The 23,091-nt window shown below is 32.5% G+C and overlaps 1 protein-coding gene across 1 annotated transcript in view; it reads left to right on the forward strand.

The window, feature by feature from the left end:
* The first annotated feature begins 222 nt into the window (after positions 1-222).
* LOC127703113 (origin recognition complex subunit 6-like) overlaps positions 223-23,091 on the forward strand; it is a 38,280-nt gene continuing 15,411 nt past the window's right edge. The window contains exons 1-5 of the mRNA XM_052207561.1: positions 223-723; positions 12,159-12,297; positions 14,124-14,287; positions 18,281-18,361; positions 18,924-19,036. Coding sequence (XP_052063521.1) covers positions 560-723; positions 12,159-12,297; positions 14,124-14,287; positions 18,281-18,361; positions 18,924-19,036 — 661 coding nt within the window. The 5' untranslated portion in view covers positions 223-559. The remainder of the gene's footprint in view (positions 724-12,158; positions 12,298-14,123; positions 14,288-18,280; positions 18,362-18,923; positions 19,037-23,091) is intronic.

The raw sequence follows: 23,091 nt of genomic DNA on the forward strand, positions 1-23,091 counted from the left end.
ACAGTGGTGATCGAAAAGATCGTCCCAGTTTTGTGTAGTGTTTTATGTGAACTGTTTTTTAAAATGGTTTTTCCATTGTCTAATTTTCGTCAACTTATGGTTTTTAATCTTCTTCCTCTTTTGAATGAGGATACATACATGATATATAAAAAATGAATCGAAATTCTCTCAGCAAATATCTAATCATAGAATAATAATATATCTACAAATTCTTACCATTTTACAAGATTCAGAAAGTGTTAATTCTCTGTTATCACTTTGAAAAATAAATGTTCCATTATCTGCAACCGCTCCTGCATTTTGTCTTTATGAAATTATGTTTTTGAAAAACCAACTTCTACTTTCACTTTCGACTTTTCCATGAAAAATAATGACTTTGTTCTGGGACTATTATTTTCGTTCGAAAAACTAATATGATATTTCTTATTATACATATTAAAAGCATAACATAACACTGCTTAATGAATCGTTTTCCCCCATTACCTATTTGTTAATTATAAACGGGGTTTTTTTCAGCTTTAAAATTATACCCCAGTCAACATTATTATTTTATCCGGAAATGTTACCGGGATATTTTTACATTTATGTAAAAAGGCGGGAAATGTATTTTAAGCAAGAACAATCAGCTGTTTATTGCAATATCCATTCCAAAATAATCATGAGCAAAAATGCTGTTAGAAGTGTAGCTCAAAATCTAGGTGTAAATTCCCAATCGATCATAAGGTATATGCATTTAATACTTCACTTTGACAGGTCATGTATAAGCAATTATGTGGTGGGTTGTATCTGGGACTATTATATATTTTGTCCCAGGTTGTATCTCTCAATTCACGTATAATTCATCATTTGATATAATGTTAGATCAACCAACAAACCATGCCAGACCCTCACGGTAGACCTGGGTAGTCGGGGTCGTTAAACATCCCTTAGAAGTAGTAGATCAAATAAACTGACGGGGTTCAAGGTGTTTGTGGGCACCAACAACTCGGATATCCCCTATCCTAGGACAGTGTGGGGCCTCTGTGGCAGAGTGGTATATCAAACTACTGTATCACTAGCCTGACAATACTGAGGTTATGAGTTCGAATTCCGCACAGGCAGGTGCACTCCAATCTTATTGATTAGAATTGTTAGTTTTCCTACCGAGGGTAGGTTGTTCTCTCTATGCACTCTGGCTTCCTCCACCAATAAAAACTGACCACATGAAATAGGCAAAAGTGTTGAAAGTGGCGTTTAAAACACCAATCATTCAATCCTGGGACAGTGGTCATGGTGGTGTAACACTGGGATTATTATAATATATATTTGTCATAGAAATCTCGTGTAACAGCACAACATAAGAGCAAATATAAAAATCAGACAAGAAGGGCTTGACTAATCATATCGCTACAAACACAGGAGACTCAAAGTACAGATCTCTGAGTACTCCGCAGTTAATTATCAAGGTTGTAACATAAAATCATGTCCCCCATGAAATACTGTCAATCAGACAAAATTTCTTATAAAATATTGTCAGTGGACACTACTGTCTATTTCATAATTAAATACTGTCCAGGACAATATTTCATTATGAAATAGTGTCCTTGTCCATGAAATTTTGTCACCTCCTTCTAGACAATATTTTACTATGGAATACTGTCCATGACAATATTTATTTAGAAACTTTCATCTTTATTTTCACATTTTTTTAACACAACTGATATATTGAAACTATCTAAAAAGATTAAAGCCTCAAATATAATAAGGATTAACATGATTTTGAAATTTAGTCATATAATATTTCGTACATAAATGACAGTGCATCATAAGCCTCTAAAGGCTGGTTGGTATAAATATACATGTTTATTGACTGCATATGTGTAAAATTGTAATATATTGTATTTCATGTATATGTACCAAGTTGTACTTTAAAATAAAATTATCTATCTTTCTATTCCACTGTGAAATTCTGTCCATGATATTATTTTAAAATTTTTTGCAATCTTATGTATTCACTGAGAAATCCTCTGCCATGAAATTGTGAGCATTTCTGGATTTTTTTTTCTCAATATTTTTCATGAGAAGTATGTGTATAACCATAAATTATTGTATGAATTAATTATGCAGGTTTGTTTGTTATAATCAATCAAATAAAACACTTTAATGATACCATTATCCAAAATACTAAATGTTTTGATATAACCTCCCTTTCAAAATTGCAATACAATCCACCTAAGAAATATTGTCTCAATATACACAATATATAGACCTTGGATAACCCCCTCAAACAAGACAAGATTTCATACTATCCATCTATGTATATTGTCTGTTTATGGACAAAATTTTATATAGAAATTTGTCCTTTTCTGGACATCATTTCATAGACATGGACAAAATTTCATGATACAAAGTCGTGAAATATTGTCTTGGGGAACAATATTTCATAGGACAATCTTTTGCTTTACACAGTTACTGGAGAGCAGTTAGGGTTAAATTGAAGAACATGTTCCTCCCTTGAATTTATGTTGTGATTTATGCATTTTATTTAAATTTATAGGGAAACTGTATGGCCATTGATGTTACGTTTTGTTTTACTCTTTCATTATTTACTAGTCCAAAGCGGACTAGACAGTGTGATAACAACTTTGGAGATAGAAGTTAGAGCACTAGTCTAAGATCCTCCCATTCTTAGCTTTTCCTATGACATGCATTGTCAGTTAATGCACTCGTCTAGAAATAGCAGAAGTTAACTCACTCGAAGATCATAGCAAAAATTACCATTCATGTTGCAAAATAATCTTGTTGCATTGTTTCAATTTGTTTTTGGCAAAAATGCCAGTTAAGGGATAAAAGCTCCAGGGAATCTCTTGTTTTAAATTTTTTCCTGAACTACTGGCCAAATGTTACCAAACTTTTCTTGAAAGTTTTTTAAGGGAATGCAGCTTTACAATTGAATCTAGGGGTTTAATATAAACAAACATAACGGCTGTTACTTAACAAAGAACATCAGGGTAAAACTGTAGTTTTCAAGTTTATATACCTCAAAAACTAAAGCATTTAGAGCAAAACAGCAGGTGGGGGTCTAATTTTAAATTTTCAGAAAAATTGAAGAAATAGTAGCCCTTAAACTTTCAAAAGGTATATATGATCAGCAGGTCAATTTTGATTTACTTACATGTAGGAATTGTAAGAACCCTTTTTTGGAGTTTTTGCAAATTGGACAATCCCCTTTGGAGTTATTGCGCCTGAAATTTTATTTTTTAGAAATTTTGTAGTTTTTATACGCCACAAAAAATTTTTGCAGTCATATATTGGTATGACGGCGTCGTCGTCGTCGTTCGAAGACACATTGGTATTCGCACAATAACTTTAGGTTAAATACCACAACAGGAAGGTTGGGATTGATTTTGGGGGTTATGGTACCAACGGTTAAGGAAAAAGGGGCCAAAAATAAGCATTTTTGTAACTTCCAGACAATAACTTGTGTTAAAGTGTATGGATCTCTCTGAAATTAAACCACAAGTTTCCATACCACAAAGGGATGGTTAGGATTGGCTTTGGGGGGTTATGGTTCAAACCGTTTAGGAATTAGGGGCAAAAAAGGGGGAAAAACAAGGGTTTCCTGGTTAATGGACAATTTAAAAGCAGTGTAAGGGAGGTAATCCAAAAACAAAATTGTACAATGTTGGATTACCTCTCTTACACTGCTTTTAAATTATCTATTTAAGACTTTTATGATGTATTTAAATTGGCAATTATGGTTGCAAGCTCCATTGGTAATTTGTGTATTGCACAAAAGCAAAAAATTTAATATAAATTCAAATCATATAACCAGTTCTAAGTTCTTTGACTACAGTTATTCTGTGTCAGAAACCTATTATGTGTCAAATGTTTAATTACAATCCAAATTCAGAGCGTGAATATTGTGTCCATTTTTGCCCCAACTGTTCAGGGTTGGACCTCTGTGGTCGTATCTAGCTGCGTCCTGCGAAGCAATTTATTGGTCATTATCTTGAAAATTTTTAAAGAATAGATTTAAAACACTTTGAAATTTAAAACTGTAATATTTTGTGAACGAGATAAAAAATTAAGATTACTTTGCCAAAATAATCCATGGACACTTTATAGGAATAATGGCCCTTGACTGATGATTTTTGTTGAAAAAGCGAGACATAGCGATCCTACATTCCGTCGGCGTCAGTGGCGTCCTCAAATATTCACTCTGTGGTTAAAGTTTTTGAAATTTTAATAACTTTCTTAAACTATCCTGGATTTCTACCAAACTAGGACAGAAGCTTGTTGATGATCATAAGATAGTATCCAGAAGTAAATTTTGTATAAAAAAAATTCCATTTTTTCCGTATTATACTTATAAATGGACTTAGTTTTTCTGCCAGGAAACATTACATTCACTCTGTGGTTAAAGTTTTTAAAATTTTGATAACTTCCTTTAAACTATCCTGGATTTGTACCAAACTTTGACAGAAGCTTCTTTATGATCAAAGCTGGTATCTAGAAGGAAATTTTGTTCCTGTTTTTCCGTATTTTACTTATAAACATGATAAATGGACTTAGTTTTTCTTCCAGTTACCATAACATACAGTCTGCAGTTAAAGTTTTTAAAACATTTATTAGATTCATAAACTATCCTGGATTTTTACTAAACTTGGACAGAAGCTTCTTACAATCAAAAGATAGTATCCAGAGGAATATTTTTTTTTTTTTTCCCTCATTTTTGTTGAGCCTGCGATTAACAGCAAAAATAGGTGAGACACTGGGTTCCACGGAACTCTTACAAATTTTTACTCTTTCTTGCATGCTGTTTTGAGGGTTTTGTTTTGGTAAAAATTATAATAGAAACATGGTACATGTAACTATCAAAAATGTTCAGCCAAATAAAATCCACAAATATTTCAACATGGTCGAGATTGTCAATTGACATTGTATAGGAGTTAAAAGCCCTTTGCACATGACTACAATCAAAGAGGTGATTGGCTTCAAATGAAGATTTCTTACTTATTTCAAGTTTTTGTCTGTTATCTCAAAAACTATGATAGTGAGGTAAAAACTATAAACAGGAAATTTTGACAGGCGAGCAAATCAGGCTATAATGAGCTTCTTGTTTGTGTTTTTGTGTAGTTATGGGACCTTAATCATCAGATTTAAGGCATTATTCCACATGTCACACTGTAAACTGCCTAAGAGGAGACCCGACCAGTCATGCTTCAGTGATTCCCTATATAATCAACCAAATTTTTCCCACAAAAGGGGGGGGGGGGGGGGGGGCGGGTACCCTGGGCCCCCTCTAAATCCGCCTCTGTAAAAGACATTAAGTAATATATGTTAAAAGGTGGGACAATATATATGGAAGGGAATATCTGCCATAATTATAATTTCTTAATTTGTTAAATGCAATTTCTTAATTTGTAACATGCAATTTATTAATTTGTAAAATGTAGTTTCTTAATTTGTAACATGTATTTTTTACATCCGTTACATACTTTTCTACATTTCTTGATTTGTGAAATGTAACTTCTTAATGTGCAAATGCAATTTCTTAATTTGTTAACGTATTTTCTTCGTTTGTTACATGAAACTCTACTTTTCTTAATTTGTGATATGTAATTTCTTTGTTTGAGTCACGTTTTGGGAGAATATGTCAGAGTAATTGTTACCGTTGCCAGGCAATGATAAGTTCTGTTTCTCAAGCATTTGTCAAGAAAAACTACAAGTTAAAAATCAACAAATTACAAATCAAGAAGTTTTACATATTAAGAAGTTTTACAAATCAAGAATGAAATAGTTCAAAAATGTTCTGCACAAGGTTGCTGTTGATCCATGTCAACTCGTACCTTAGCCAACTCATACTTAACCAACTCATATTTCTACCAACTTGTCCCCAATATTTTATTATTTATATGCATTAAAGTTGTTATGTTCTTTTATATATTATAGAAACATACAAATACAATAAAGTTGTTCTTTATTGATTGACAATCTGATGCAATTTGTTTTTATATCAAAAATATTTAAAGATAATTTATTCGTCTAAGACAATCCGGTCTATATTCATGACAATGTATTAGACGAATCTAGAACAGAGCATACCAGCTATTCGTCAACAAATCATGACACGACCACAAAAGGGTCTTACTCTAGTGCTATCCCACCTAGCAAAAGATAGCGACAGGGACTGTCCCCTCGTCCACTGACACAAATGCTCCACCAACTTCTGGCAGATAGGGGGTTGATGCAAGAGGCCTATACACAATGTATCTAAAAAGAAATCGACCAGTAATGGAACTGTAAATAGTGAATATAAATTGAACAACGATAGCTTTAAGTTTTGTTTCTTAAATGTTTGTGTGCTGAAGAAAAGACTGCTGTTTCCGGATTTCATCGACATTTTTAGCTCAGCTGGGCCAAAGGGCCAAGTGAGCTTTTCTCATCACTTGGCGTCCGTCGTCCGTCGTCGTTGTCGTTAACTTTTACAAAAATCTTCTCCTCTGCAACTACTTGGCCAAATTAAACCAAACTTGGCCACAATCATCATTGGGGTATCTAGTTTAAAAAATGTGTCCGGTGACCCGGCCAACCAACCAAGATGGCCGCCATAGAACATAGGGGTAAAATGTAGATTTTGGCTTATATTTCTGAAACCAAAGCATTTAGAGCAAATCTGACATGGGGGTTAAATTGTTTATCAGGTCAACATCTATCTGCCCTGAAATTTTCAGATGAATCAGACAACCCGTTGTTGGGTTGCTGCCCCTGAATTGGTAATTTTAAGGAAATTTTGCCGTTTTTGGTTATTATCTTGAATATGATAATAGATAGAGATAAACTGTAAACAGCAATAATGTTCAGCAAAGTAAGATCTACAAATAAGTCAACTTGACCAAACTGGTCAGTTGACCCCTTAAGGAGTTATTGCCCTTTATAGTCAATTTTTAACCATTTTTCGTAAATTTTTGTAATCTTTTACAAAAATCTTCTCCTCTGAAACTACTAAGACAAATTTAACTAAACTTGTCCACAATCATCATTAGGGTATCTAGTTTAAAAAATATGTCTGATGACCCCGTCCGCGAACTAAGATGGCCGACATGGCTAAAAAATAGTACATAGGGTAAAATGCAGTTTTTGGCTCATATCTCTGAAACCAAAGCATTTAGAGCAAATCTGACAAGGATAAAATTGTTCATTTTGTCAAGATCTATCTGCCCTGATATTTTCAGACCAATCAGGCAACACGTTGTTGGGTTGCTGCCCCTGAATTGGTAATTTTACGAAAAATTTTGCAGCTTTTGGTTATTATCTTGAATATTATTATAGATAGAGATAAACTGTAAACAACAATAATGTACAGCAAAGTAAGATCTACAAATAAGTCAACATGACCAAAATTGTCAATTGACCCCTTAAGGAGTTATTGCCCTTTATAGTAAATTTTTTACAATTTTCATAAATTTTGTAAATTTTTGTAAATTTTTACAAAATATTTTCCACTGTAACTACTGGGCCAAGTTCATTATAGATAGAGATAATTGTAAGCAGCAAGAATGTTTAGTAAAGTAAGATCTACAAACACATCACCATCACCAAAACACAATTTTGTCATGAATCCATCTGTGTCCTTTGTTTAATATGCACATAGACCAAGGTGAGCGACACAGGCTCTTTAGAGCCTCTAGTTCTTGGACATGATACATCTGCATTTTTTGTTGAAATGATGATAACTAGCTTAAATAGTTTAAACCTAACAGACGATTATATCCATGTTTTTGGACTATTTTTAATTCCTATGCTGGCTTTATCGCTTCAAAAAGATTCGAAATGCCTTCATTTATAAACTAACTAGCAGATCTTCTTGAACACATGTTCAACACAAAAATCATTTAAAAAGAAAAGCTCCATAGAATATGGAAGAAGGATATTTTTTACTGATTTTTGCGTGAAGATTTTTCTAGTTAGTTTACCGGTATATATGAAGGCCTTTCTGATCTTCTTGAAGCGATAAAGCCAGCACAAGAATTAAACATAGTCCAAACGTTTTTACATCTACAGTTATTTAGATACTATAACAGATACGGCCTGCTTGGCTTTTACAAAGTTAATTACTAAAACTCAACGGACTTTGGGGCAGCATTTATTCCGAAATCTATGTTTTCATTTTTTAAAAGGGGACCAACACATACAAGTCATTTAAAAAGGGGGGTGGGGGTGGGGGGGGGGTTCCAACCATATGTTTCCATACAAAAGCAATAACTGTCAAACAAATAGGGGGTTTCACCCCCGGGACCGCCCCCCTATGGTCACTAACTATTGATCACTAATTATAACATTGTATGATTATAATTATTTAACATGTATATGAACATAAAGGTTGGAAGTAAGAGTTGTCTTTCTTTAATAATCACCCATTTAAGTAGTACAAATTAATCACTAGACTAAGTGATTTAATTTTATTGTAGCTTTAAGTATAGAATACTAATGATCCAGGAACTAATTATGTTGCTAAAATTATCAGAACCAACATCTGTATTGATAGGATGACCAGGTCATGTCAGGTGATGACCTTGTACTAAATCTAGGATAATGACATAAAAATCACTTGTTCAAGTATCATACCTCAATTTCCTTCCAAAAATTCACTTCTTTAAGTATCATTATTTTAATAACCCCCACTAATTTCAACACCCCCGAACAGTGAAATTTTGATCGCGAACAGTAGAATTTTATTACATAATCTTTAAGATGAAACCTTGAATTTTACAGGAAAAATACTCCCACTGCTGGGAAAAATCTGTTGAGAAAGTATCAGTTCATTATGTAAAGCCATTTTTATAGCATTTTTTCAAGTAAAATAGAATTTGCAGCTAAATGATTGCATCAAAGGCATAAACCTTGATGCTTAAAAGAGGCAAAAAGTTCATTTTTTTCAATATTACTAATGAAAAGATATTATCTAAAGCTATGTGTTTAAAATTTTGGTAAAACTACAAAATCACAATTTGTGACAAAACTTCTAATTTGCTACTTAAATAAGTGATTTAAAAATCACTTATTTCAATAAGTCCCCTGACTGATAGATACACAGCGACCTCGTGCGGAATATTGTGTATCTATTTCATTCTTGATTTGTATAACTTCTTGATATGTAAAACTTCTTGATTTGTAACTTGTTGATTTTTAACTTGTAGTTTTTCTTGAGAAACGGAACTTCTCATTGGCTGGCAGCATTAACAATTACACTGACACATTCTCCCAAAACGTGACTCAAACAAATAACATTTAAAAAATTAAGAAATGTAGAGTTTCATGTAACGAACGAAGAAAATATGTTAACAAATTAAGAAATTGCAAATACACATTAAAAAGTTACATATTCATCAAATCAAGAAATGTAGAAATTCATGTAACGGATGTAAAAATACATGTTACAAATTAAGAATTACATTTTACAAATAAAGAAATTGCATGATACAAATTATGAAATTGCATGTTACAAATAAAGAAATGTATAATTATGGCGGATATTCCCTTCCATAAAAATATACTCATGCAAAAGGTAGTCTATATAAAAAAGAAGATGTGGTATGATTGCTAATGAAAAAACTCTCCACAAGAGACCAAATGACACAGAAAAATAATCATGATAATGGAATATGAAGACAGCTCTCTCACAAGCAAAATAACCCTAACTGTAAAAATATAAGGGCATACACTACAGGCACGGGGACACATTCTACTGCATCCACACAGCACGAGTAACAAACCCTGCAGTAAATATAAAAGAAGATGTGGTATGATTGCCAATGAGAACTCTCCACAAGAGTATTTAATTTATTATAGCAAGTGCCCAACCCTTAAATAAGTGAAACATTACAAAAATTGTCAGTTGACTCCTTATTGAAGTTATTGCCCTTTAATGACAATTTTTCCAAATATTTTGCATTTATTGCCGTAGAGTAGGGGGCATTAAGTTTTACCCTTGTCCGTCGGTACTTCCCAAAGTTGGTTTCCGTTCTCTAACTTAAGTTTGCCTCAACCAAATGTTATGAAACTTATTCCAAATGCTTATTACCACAAAACACAGATCAAGTTTGAATTTTGGTGGCGTCACTTTAACCGTTGGAGAGTTATATTATGCCCCTTTACAAATGGAAAAATTGCTGAATTTTTCGTTTCCGTTCTCTAACTTTAGTTTGCCTCAACCAAATGTTATGAAATGTATACACAATGCTAATTACCACAAAACACAGATCAAGTTTGAATTTTGGTGGCATCACTCTAACCGTTATAGAGTTATGCCCCTTTACAAATGGAAAAATTGCTGAATTTTTCGTTTCCGTTCTCTAACTTAAGTTTGCCTCAACCAAATGTTATGAAACTTATACACAAATCATATTTATATACATATTTTTGATAATTTTAATCTTTTTGATTAAACTAATTAGATGCAATCTGCTGAAATTTATGAAAATAACTTCAAATAGACCGATCAATGTCCGGTACATATTAGTTTACCTGTTACCTGAACAGGTAAATTTCAACTGCCTGACAACTTATTAGCCTTGATTGTAATGAGAGGGTATTAAAGTAGGATTTGTTTTGATAGTACTTATTCACCATATCACTTTTATGACGGGAAATGTGGTTGTTTAAGGCAAAAGGTCGGGTCCAAAAGATCGCAAAAACTTCATTTTATTTCTGAATTATGTTAAAATGACAAACCTACGTTAAATGTCCGTTTCAGGTTTCACACAACAAGTGCCCCAAAATGTAACTGCATTTGATACGTTACACGATAGAAACATATTGATAACAATTAAAAAAGTAATTAAAATCAAATGTTATAGTAAATAAAAATAAATTAGGCCAGGGCACCTGACGAGGATGAACGGCCTTGGTCGAACTTGACCTAAATGATATCCGAAACACCAGGTGTAATATCATCAAATTAAAGAAATTCATAGACGACCAGTTGATTACCACAGATCATTTACGTTGGGAAAATCCTTTCAAATAAATAGATGTGTAAAAGTTTATAATTAACCACAGAACAATCTACCGAGAAAAGGTCAAATCAGGTTTTAACAGTTAAAGATAATATATATAATTAAAGTAAATATATATAAGCGAAACATGCTATATATATGAATCACCAAATCATGCATAAACAGAACAATAACAGAATAAAACTGTAATTGAAGACAAACATTTAAATGCATATAAAATTGCATATAAAGTATACACAGCGATACATGGAAAATCATTATAGAAACTCGATACAGACAAGAAATAAAATCTCCTATAGACAATGGTATTAGTAAGTTTTGCTGGGATTGGTTCATGGACACGACTATTTATAAAATATTAGCCTTGATTGTAATGAGAGGGTATTAAAGTAGGATTTGTTTTGATAGTACTTATTCACCATATCACTTTTATGACGGGAAATGTGGTTGTTTAAGGCAAAAGGTCGGGTCCAAAAGATCGCAAAAACTTCATTTTTTTTCTGAATTATGTTAAAATGACAAACCTACGTTAAATGTCCGTTTCAGGTTTCACACAACAAGTCATATTTATAATTGATCGGTCATGTCTGGAAAATACGACCGTTTTGGAAGCCCTGTACTGTACACAATACTTATTACCACAACCATAACTTTATAAGATATGCAAACAGGGCCTCATCTGTGTCCCATGGACACATTCCCCATTTATTTAAAACTTTGATAGATTGATAGAAACTTTATATAGCAAAAATTATCAGCAAGACAAGATCTACAAATAAGCCATCATGACTGAAATCTGTAAGAGACTTTTATTGAAGTTATTTCCCTTTAAAGATATTTTTACCATTTTATGGAATTTGTGCCTCTTATTTTGAAAAGTGTAATAGTAATAAATTTACAATGTAGATAGAAACTTTTAAAAGCAAACATGATCAGCAGGACAAGATCTACAAATATGTCAACATGACTGAAATTTTTCAGTTAACTCTTTAGAGAGTTGTTACCTTTTCATGATGATTATTACCAAAAAATGGCTACTGTTGAAGATGTAGGTGGGTGTGACAGGTTCTTTAGAGTCTCTATCATGTCTATTTAAATACTTACTAGGAAGATTAAAATTCAACATTTGAAATGAAAAGAAAACACTTTATATTTCAGAAAAGCAGAAGAATTGTTACAACTGGTTGATATAAGAGTTGGAAGCCAAAGTTTAACTGTTCTCAATCTTACGGGATCATGTTGTGTAGTTATGTGTATAGACTTGGCTGCTACTGGTTCAGGACAACCAGTAAATAAAGTAAATTTTAACGCTATTTGCTAAAATTTTGCTTTGATTTTTTGGGGGGGATAATTTTTTAGATCATGCTACTCGAGTGATATGGGTTTTTCTCAGTCATATAGAAAGATAATGTATGATGTCATATGCCTACATTGCATAGGAAAACTTGATAAAAAGATGATCAAACTCAGGTGTTACTTGGCTACATCTCATCTCAGGGCTGTCATTGAGATTGTGGATGAAAAATACACTCTTGTTTAAAAAAAACTATTGATAATCTATAAATATCTCCACATTTTTTACTTATTTACTTAATATGTAGTCATTGTACTTATGTGTATATACTTATCTGCTCCTGCAGGAGGAACTGTTTTACCCCTGTCTGTCCATCTGTATGTTCGTCTGTCCCATAAAATTTCTGTTGCTTTCTTCTCCGGCTTTACAAATCAGAGCTTCCTTAAATTATTTACATTGACATATCCATTGCTCTTCAACTTTCTGTTTGACAAATGCTTAAAGAATGTGTATCATTAGTGAGCAATAGCTCACAGTTCTACTTGTTCAGATTGATATGTTTCTTTGGCAGATGTAAGTTTGTTAGGTTCGTTGTTAAAGCTCTCACAGTGACTATATTTAATTATCTACAAGTATTTCCTAGAAAATTGTCCCTCCCATTACCCCTTTTCCCATTTCAACAAAATTGTATTGTAGTTTGCTTATCATTCATTTGCAAATACTTCATGTATATTCAAGATGAGATAAAATTGAGAATGGAAATGGGGAATGTGTCAAAGAGACAACAACCCGACCTAAGAGCAGAAAACAGCCGAAGGCCACCTATTGGTTTCAACACAGTGAGAAAATCCCACACCCGGAGGCGGGCTTTAGCTGGCCCCTAAACAAAAATGTGTAATATTTCAATGAAAATGGATGTCACACTAAACTCCAAAACATATAAATGAACTAGAATTAAAAAACATACAAGACTAACAAAGGCCAGAATAGGTAACAAAAGAAACTAAGCAAAATGACAATGATACATAAATTAACAAAGGACTACTAGCAGTTACTGACATGCCAGCTCCAGACCTCAATTAAACTGATTGAAAGATTATTTCTTCATCATATGAATATCAAGCACAATCCCTCCCATTAGGGGTTTAGTATCAGACCATCATAAAATATATGAGAAAAACATAACCCATATCATGCCAACAACTGGTTTTAGAATTAATGTACACATTATTAAAAAAAAAAATTGGTAGATTTTGTAAAGAAGGTCAGACTGCCATTGGAAATGGAGGATGTGCATATGTGCAATTTGTATAATTATATGTATCTTTTATTTTATTCCTAAATTTGGTACAGTGTCAAAGTTTACTTGTTAAATCATGTAGGCCACATGCAGCTATCTGTTGTGAATCAACTTTCTGCCTCAATAAAATAGAGTAGGTACGTAGATCATGTAGATACAAGGATTTTATTTTTTAAAAAGTTTAACATAGACTTTAAAGGGAAATGATCTGTACTCTAACATGTTTAACAGTGCTCAACCTAAATTACTGGACTTAACAGTCCGTTTACCAAAAATGTCCTTAAAATATATTATGGTAGGCATGAAAATTTAGGGTAGATAGGGAGACAGGAAACAGAACTATATTTTTTTTGCCTTATATGTACCCTATCCAGTAGTCCACCAGATTTTTTTACCATTTAACCAATGTAACACTTAAATAACAACTTTATGATTTTGTTTTTATTACCCTTAACATAAACATGATAAAGACAAATTGAAGGACATCACAGTTGTATAGCAGAACTTATTATATAATTATTTTTTTCAGGGTGAAGCCTTGAGACTATCTGGAGTGAATAAAAAGATTTATAGAAATGGTCTTAAAACTCTTGAAAGTATGTTAGGCTTAGAAGAACAGACCACAATCAGAGATCTGGCAATAAAATTTGGTTGTACTGGAGCTGCAGATTTGGCATGTCAAGTTTTACAATCGTAAGGCCATTTAATCACTTATAATCTCAAAAGGTAGAAGAGCTATAGAGACCTTATGTTTTCATATGTTCTTAATATCATTTTCATTGTTTAATGACTACACTTTAGATAGATTGACTGATGGTTGATGTACATGTTTACTCCACGAGTAACATGGAATGGAATGAGAAAAGGGTTGCAATTGGACATAAAAGAATTTTGACTGCCACAAAAAATGTATGGAGGGTTGAGTAGGTGCACCGTGCAGAAAATTTTGTTTCAACAATGTCCACAATTGAGCCTACTTATAGCAAATGATGCCACAGGGTCCATTTTTGTACTAGAAGTGTGGTTCTTAATAAACTCAGTCCAACCATTTCATCCTTTCCATCATTACATCCTGTGACACAATGGTAAGCCCTTAAAGAAGGAAGAGGTCATACAGAAAGGTTAGGTCCAATTATATACCTCCATGGTTCCCTCAGGTGAATGTAATAAAAAGATGGCTGTAACTACTGAATATAGCTTTATTCAGTTCTTTATAAGAGAATAAATTAACATATTTAAAAAAAAAAAATTAAATAGTTGCTGCCAGATATCTGGTAAACACCTTATCTCCTTTGAAAAGTATAGTACATTGTATTTGATTCTATCCATAATCAGAAATAGCTACCACCGTTACTAAAAAATATTGAAATAAAAAAAAATCAGAATATCTTGTATTAGACCTGTGGCTACAAAGATTTTGAGAAATAATTTATTTATGATCCTGTTTTAATAAAGATATTAGGATTATTGTTCCCTAGCTACCAGCATATATGAGGACCACATTATAAATGTATGAAATTTGACTTTTAGAAAGTGTTTTACACCAACAGATGTTGTTAATTTTAGTATAAAGCCTACAGGAACAATAGGATACAGATAATATTCTGTTGTTGTGGTTCTCTTTGAAAACTATGTTGGATGGCAAAAGACAAAAAATAAAATTTGATTTTTATCTCGCCTGCGATGAAAGTTGCTGATTTTGAGACATAGGGATTAAAATCCAGCAACAGTGGCGGCAAAAGAGTAAACTCTTTGTATTAAGCTTTATATTTCAGAAGGTAGATGACCTGGATGCTTCATACCTTGTATGCAGATACCTTATGTTATGAAATTTCTGTCTGTCACATGTTCATTGTCCTTGACCTCATTTTCATGGTTAAGTGACTGCTTGAAAAAAATTGTAGTTTTGTTGTCATTTTAAAATAATCACTTATTATGAATAATAAGATTACAATATTTGGTATGTGGGATCCTTTCAAGGTCTTCATGTCTGTCTGACAGGTTGCACCTGACCTCAACATCATTGCATGGATCAGTTATCAAGGTTTAAGTTACGTGATTAGATCAACTATATTTGGTGTATGGAATGATTGTAAGCTGTACATGTTTGACTGGCAGGTTTCATCTAACCCTTGACCTTTATTTTCTTGTTCATTGAACGATATTTAGTTTTTGTGACTTGGTCTTTTTCTTAGATACTATAGGCAATAGGGCCACTATATTTGGTGTATGGCTTGATCGGAAGGTGTACATGTCAGACTATTAGGTTTCAATTATGACCTTGACCTTTATTTCATAGTTCATTGGTCAATGTTAAAATTTCATGGTTTTGTCACTTTATCCGATACTATAACCAATAGGTCAACTATATTTGGTGTATGGAATGATTGTAAGGTGTACATGTCTGTCTGGCAGTGTTCATGTGACCTTTACCTCATTTTCATGGTTCATTGGTTGATTTTAATTTTTCATGGTTTTGTCAGTTGATTAGAATAGGTCAACTATATTTGATGTATGAAATTATTAGAAGGTGAGCATATGTCTGATAGGGTTTATTTTGACCTTGACCTCATTATTATTATTCAATTATAATTGAAAAATAAGTAAGCGAGACTTTTCAGCATGTCCACTATTGTTTGTGTTTCAAATATTTATAAAAAACAGAATATTGAAAGAATATTTAATTTATAGCAGTCAGCTAGTTTCAATTTTTTCAAAATAAGCCCCAAAATATTTCTGCTGTATTATTGGCTTGCAAGTCTGAATTCATGCGACCTTCAATTGACACTTAGCTGTAGAATGGTTACCGGGTATGTTTGTGCTTAAAATGTTCAGAAATTAAAAAGAAAATAATGTCAACATTGAAAAGTGAATTCGTTGACTAATTTGGCCCACAAAAAAATCATTGTTATACAGGTAAAATGATGATTACATATTTTTTCAATCCATGACATTAAATCAAACAGACCTAGAAAAATCGTCATTGTACAATTCCATGTGTTTGTCTGTCTCTTTATATTTACAGATATATTTATATCCAGTCATAGGTGGAGGGTTGGGGCCTTCAAGATAGTTTAACCCTGCCACATTCTGTATGTGCCTATCCCAAGTCAGGATCCTGTAATTCAGTGGTTGTTGTTTGTTGCTGTATGTCATATTTGTTTTTCGTTCATTATTTTGTACATAAATCAGACCTTTAGTTTTCTTGTTTGAATTGTTTTACATTTATCATTTCAGGGCCTTTTATAGCTGACTATGTGATATGAGTTTTGCTCATTTTTGAAGGCCCTATGGTGACCTATAGTTGTTAATTTCTGCGTCATTTGGTCTCTTGTGGAGAGTTGTCTCATTGGCAATCATACCACTTCTTTTTATTTTTTATATATACTAGAAAAAACCCGCTTGAAGACTACTTGAAATGTTTGTGGTGATACACAGCTTGGGTTCATGTTTCTCAAACTGTTTTTATGCACTGATGCATTAGGTTGATAGTTTTGATTAGTTTGCCAGTTCTTCTTCCATAGGAGTTTGAATGTCCAATTAGTAGCTTCTGTCTCGGTTTTACACGGAGAAAATAACTCAGAGAAGAAGAAGATATGATTAAAACATTTCTCAGTGGTGCTAGTTTGTAGTATTTTTTTTTTTTTTGGAATGGTGCGAGTCAAGTTCTGTCTCTGTGTGATACGGGTGCTCCAAGAACGGAGGAAATAACTAAGAGAAGACAATCTAGAACTCTCTGATGATTTAAAACATTTCTTCAGTGGTGCGAGTATGAGTATTTTTTTTCGAATGGTGCTAGTTCTGTATCTGTGTGTCATGGGTGATCTGAGAAAGGAGAAATTTACTAAGAGAAGAAGAAACCAATCTAATGATTAAACACATTTCTTCGAGTTTGTTATATTTCTTTTTTGTTTTTTTTAGTGGTGCGAGTTTGATAAAGTGATGCAAGTTGTAATAATTAGTGAGAGTGTTTGAGTGGTGCGAGTTGGCTGTGGTCATAAATTCAATACAAAACCATTTCCGCCTGCTTACAAAACGTAGACGGTAAGGAACTAGCTACGGAACTTTATTTTGGGTTTAATTAATTAAGCTATGCTAATTAAAGTAATTACTATATGAAGTTATAAAGTACATAACATATACTAACTATTTATTATTATATAATACTTCAGACGATCGTCGGCTCGGAGACAAACCGGCTAAAAAAATTTGGTCTACAAAAAGTAAACTGAGCGTGCACGAAAGCCTATAACATGTATAAGACACAGATCGATAACGGTCTCAGAATTTGGATATTTTCTCAAAAATTGGCGTTTTCTGTGGAAAAAAGATTATTTCAAAGACAAATTTAAGAAGTACATAACACTACATTTATACGTCATATCACAAATTTTTCCGACTTTGTATGGTTTCAGAGGAGTTGCGGCTCAATGAAATTGGTCTCTTCCTTTAGTAGTATAGATATGACCATGGACAGTCTTTGGAGATCATATAGATGGTTATTTATATGACATCTAGTCTAAAATATGCACAGAAGGCTGATGGATCCATGCATTGTTAATTGTTTCTTTTGGACTTTTTGTAATTTGGTTATACGTTTTAGTATCTTATAATTCAAATATGAAAATTTGAGTCAAATTGGTGAACATGAATTTGAAAGCTAATGTTCCTTTAACATGATTACAGATATGAACAGTCTTTCAGTGGAGCCGATATGGATTTCTCTGGATCACTCTTTATGGCTTCATCTCTTTGTGCAGCATGCAGGTAAATGTATTTGTGAAATAAAAAATCACTAATAATGTTTTAATTTTCATATGTACAACCAAAAGATAATCCAGAATATTGATGGAATGAATGGCTTATATTCATGTAGGTATAACTGCTGTGACATTCTTTATTTCCAAAACAGGTATCTTTTATTCTGAAATTAATTCTTTTTCATTTGGGTCGTATTTGGAAAAAGAAATTGCCTTTTTTTCTTGTTTTGTTCACTGAAAAACTAAAATCAGTGAAATTCATATCAATAAAAATATTTTTGATGTATGAAAATTTAAATTATCAAAATTTTTCAAAAATCACATTTTGTTTTATGTGCTCAAAGATGTTGAAATGCATCTGTACTGTCAGTACTGACTGGCAAATTGTGACGAGGACCACCAGAAATTAGGAGTGTTTTATAATCTACATTGTTCTACATAAAATGCTACATAAGCCACAAGGACTGACAAACTCAAATAGATTTCAACAACAAAGTATTATAGTAACAACTTATTGAAAAAACACTTAACATTAATTATAAAAGATTTTATTTACACTCAATTTGCAGAGTATTAAAAATTAAAGTTGACAGAACAAAACTGATAGAGGTTTGCAGTATAAAGAGGACAACATTTGACAAATTGACAACAGATTTGGAAAAGATAGCTACAAAGTTGATTGGTTAGTTTGTGTGTACATAAGATATCCAGTTTTTATACGCCCGTCAAATTTTTGACGGGACGTATTATGTTATACAAATGTCCGGCGTCCGTCCGTCTGTCTGTCCATCTGTCCATCTGTCCGTCTGTCCGTCCGTCTGTCTGTCCGTCTGTCTGTCCGGTGTAAACATGTCGCACCGTAACTTGAGAATGACTTATCCAAATTTCATGAAACTTAACATAGTTGTTTCTTATGATGGTCAAACGATCTGTATACTTTTTGGTGAAAATAAGTTTAGACCTTTTTGAGTTACGGGACTTAGTAACTAAAACAGGTGTGTGTTTTTTTTCACATGTCACGCTGTATCTCAAAAACAATTTATGATTATTGCTTAAAATTTTACACACTTCTTAGTTATATTAATCTTAAGATCTGTATACTTTTTGGTGATGATTCAAAATTTTATTTTTGAGTTATTGAGTATTTTGTTAAAAAAGGGGGAGGGGTTTTTCACATGTCGCGCCGTATCTCAAAAACAGTTTATGATTATTGCTTAAAACTTTACACACTTCTTAGTTATATTAACCTTAAGATCTGTATACTTTTTGGTGATGATTCAAAATTTTATTTTTGAGTTATTGAGTATTTTGTTAAAAAAGGGGGAGGGGTTTTTCACATGTCGCGCCGTATCTCAAAAACAGTTTATGATTATTGCTTAAAACTTTACACACTTCTTAGTTATATTAACCTTAAGATCTGTATACTTTTTGGTGATGATTCAAAATTTTATTTTTGAGTTATTGAGTATTTTGTAAAAAAAGGGGGAGGGGTTTTTCACGTCGCGCCATATCTCAAAAACGATTTATGATTATTGCTTAAAATTTTACACACTTCTTAGTTATATTAATCTAAAGATCTGTATACTTTTTGGTTTTGATTCAAAATTTTTTTTTTGAGATATTGATTTTTTTTTTAAAAGGGGTGTTTCACATGTCGCGCCGTATCTCAAAAACGATTTATGATTATTGCTTAAAATTTTACACACTTCTTAGTTATATTAATCTAAAGATCTGAATATTTTTTGGTTTTGATTCAAAATTTTATTTTAGAGATATTGAGTTTTTTGTAAAAAAAAAAAAGGGTGTTTTAGCATGTCACGCCGTATGTCAGAAACTATTTATGCTTATTGCATAAAAATTCACACACAAGAAGACGGGCGTATCATGCGCTCATGGCGCAGCTGTTTATTTACTTACTTACCTCAAATCTGAGGTCATTAATTGTGAATTTATTATATTATATTTTCTTCTTATATTACTGATTAGATTGCAAGTGGGAATTTGAGATGGGAACATGGAGGTTGAAATTTTTTGGACATTTTTCTAGGCATTTGCCTTGTATTTCTCACATGCAAATTAAGGCAATGAAATGATTTAAAGGAAACGTTACACAATTTTTTTTTTTTTTTTTTTTTATTATTAAATCAATAAACATGATAAATATTAGTCTTAAAACATGCTTTGTACAATTTTGCTGGTCAAAACCTGATCAATCGGCATTTTTTAGGTCAAAGAATCCAGCGCTTGTCATAATGAATGATTTTTAATTAGATAATGATCACGTGATCGTGCTTACGTCACTGGTTACAAGCTGGGAAAATGTGTCAAACTGGACGATGTCGATCACTTTCTGCACAATTACACTAAGGACGGTATTGACAGCACTTTTCCCGATAACTGACAAACTACGAAGACAATTGACCTCATCAATTTGAGCCATTGTGTGTGGAAAATAACCATGAAAAGGACATAAATTCTTGACGCGAAGAGTCCAACAAGGTGATTTTTCTGACAATACCGGTCGGATTGTTACCATACATATGGGTTCATCTGATCAGAGACATATATACACATATGTGTATATATGTCTCTGGTCTGATGAATAAATTTAATAAACCGCTTTCTGCATTTTCTTTATTTAGATAAAACTACTTTTAATTATGATTGAAAATATAAATTTCTAATTACTGATGATCAAATTGTTCTTTTTTCTCTCTGTTAACGTTATAATTATGTGTGCGACAGAAGCAGAAAGAAAAAAAGGGTACTTTTTTTTTGATTTTTTGTTGTTGTTATGTTTGGACACTTAATAGGTATAAATTATCATCAAAAGTTATGTTTATATTTTTTTACCATGCATCACACTATTTCTGCATTAGGAAAATTATTCAATTAACAATGTTATTACTTCCCCCTTTTGTGTAAACATTTATTGGAGGCTGTTGTTTTAGTAATAAAATTTTGACACCTATAGCATAATTGACCTGGTGAAAGGTTAAAAGGCACTTGTAGTGTGATTTAGTCACGTGTTATGTTATTTACTTTTTAAAACCATACATTTTAAAGAAAAAATATTTATGTAAAAATAATAAATATAGCAATACTACACTTCTAAAGTATGCAATTCCATCCAGACCCTTATAAATCTAACTTCAAATTTAAGGAATTCCACAAAGTTAATTCAAATTCACATATTTCCACCCTTATCTCCCAATTATCATTTAGCAATCAATTTGTTTATTGCTACCAGCAAAATGCTCGAGTTCAGGAATATATTCACAACTCATAATGTTCTTTTTGAAAACATTTCTTCAAAAAGGGGTCATTTAAAAAAAAAACATGATTTATGTATTAGTTGAACTTGGCTTTGATCTAGCTTACAGTATTTGTGCTTTGTCTCTATTGTTTTACGTTAGTGGTTTCTGTACTTCGTACCGATCTTTTGAGTAAGACTGGTTTTTATAATTCTCATATACTGCTGTAAGACCACTGTCACACGTTAGGGGGAAAAGGGGGGGAGGGGGGGTGTAGGCGCTCACAAACATTTACCCCCGCCACATTCTGTATGTGCCTGTCTTAAAGCAAGAGCATGTAGATCTGGTTGTCGTTGGTTCATGACTGTCATATTTTTTCTTCAGAAATTATTTTGTTATAAATAAGGTTGTTAGTTTTCTCGTTTAAAATGTTTCACATTTTTACATGTTGAAACCTTTTATAGCTGAATATACGGGACGGGGTTTTCTCATTGTGGAGGCCGTACGGTTATACCAAATAATTGGTTCAAACGAAACTTTTTTCATTTATAATTAAGTTTCCATTTTAAAAAGAAATGTTTTTCATCATCTGATTCTTTACCAACTAGAAAGTCAATAATTATATTCGATGTTCAATATATGAATGTAATTGAAAGCCTTATGATTCACATACTCGTATTATTTCCTTGTTTGCTTTTTATGCTTTTAATACAAAGAATATGTGTGAGTGTGTGTGTGTGTGTGTGTGTGGTGGTCGGTAAATTAATGAGAGTGACAAGCTCAAAGTTTTTTTGATAGTCCAATATAGTTTAAAAGTAATTTAATTTCATGTACTAGTATCGACTTTTAATTTAAAAATGTCAACAATAGGGGTATGTGGCAAAACAGAGTTTTGGCACGCCACAGTTGAAAGTGGGAGGGGTTCAAAGGGGGGAGGGGGTAATTGCCGTTCATCCAAGCTTTTAAACCAGCATTGTGTATCTTTTCTTTTAATTTATCGAGCTTTATGCCTAACAATTTCTTATGAAGTTATAAACTTGCAAGCATACAAGAATATTACTTTTCCATCTCAAGAAGAAGTCAATTAAAAAAATGCATCTGTAATAAACCTTTTTATATCTGCATATTCTTAAAAGCAATAAAAATAAGATCTATATACAGGTTGTCTATTAGTTATCAACGCTGGTTAGGGTATTTAATTGGTGGTGTATAGGGTATTGTATGGTCGTACTTCAGGTATTTATTAAATATCAGGTAGTTGTACCTGTATTACTGTAACAATAATATATTCCAATATCACCTGTGCCCTCGGCAAAACCAACATCAAGGATGTACACGAAGAGCTTATGAAGTAATATTGCGTAATAACTATGTCTTATCAATCCCACATGTGGCGTGACATCTGAATCTTACAACTTTAAACGGGACCTGAAATTGTGAATTTCAATCACCTATACCGCACACCTGTGAACTATGATGAACT

Source organism: Mytilus californianus, unplaced genomic scaffold (genome assembly GCF_021869535.1).
Source record: "Mytilus californianus isolate M0D057914Y unplaced genomic scaffold, xbMytCali1.0.p SCAF_5, whole genome shotgun sequence".
Classification (NCBI taxonomy): domain Eukaryota; kingdom Metazoa; phylum Mollusca; class Bivalvia; order Mytilida; family Mytilidae; genus Mytilus; species Mytilus californianus.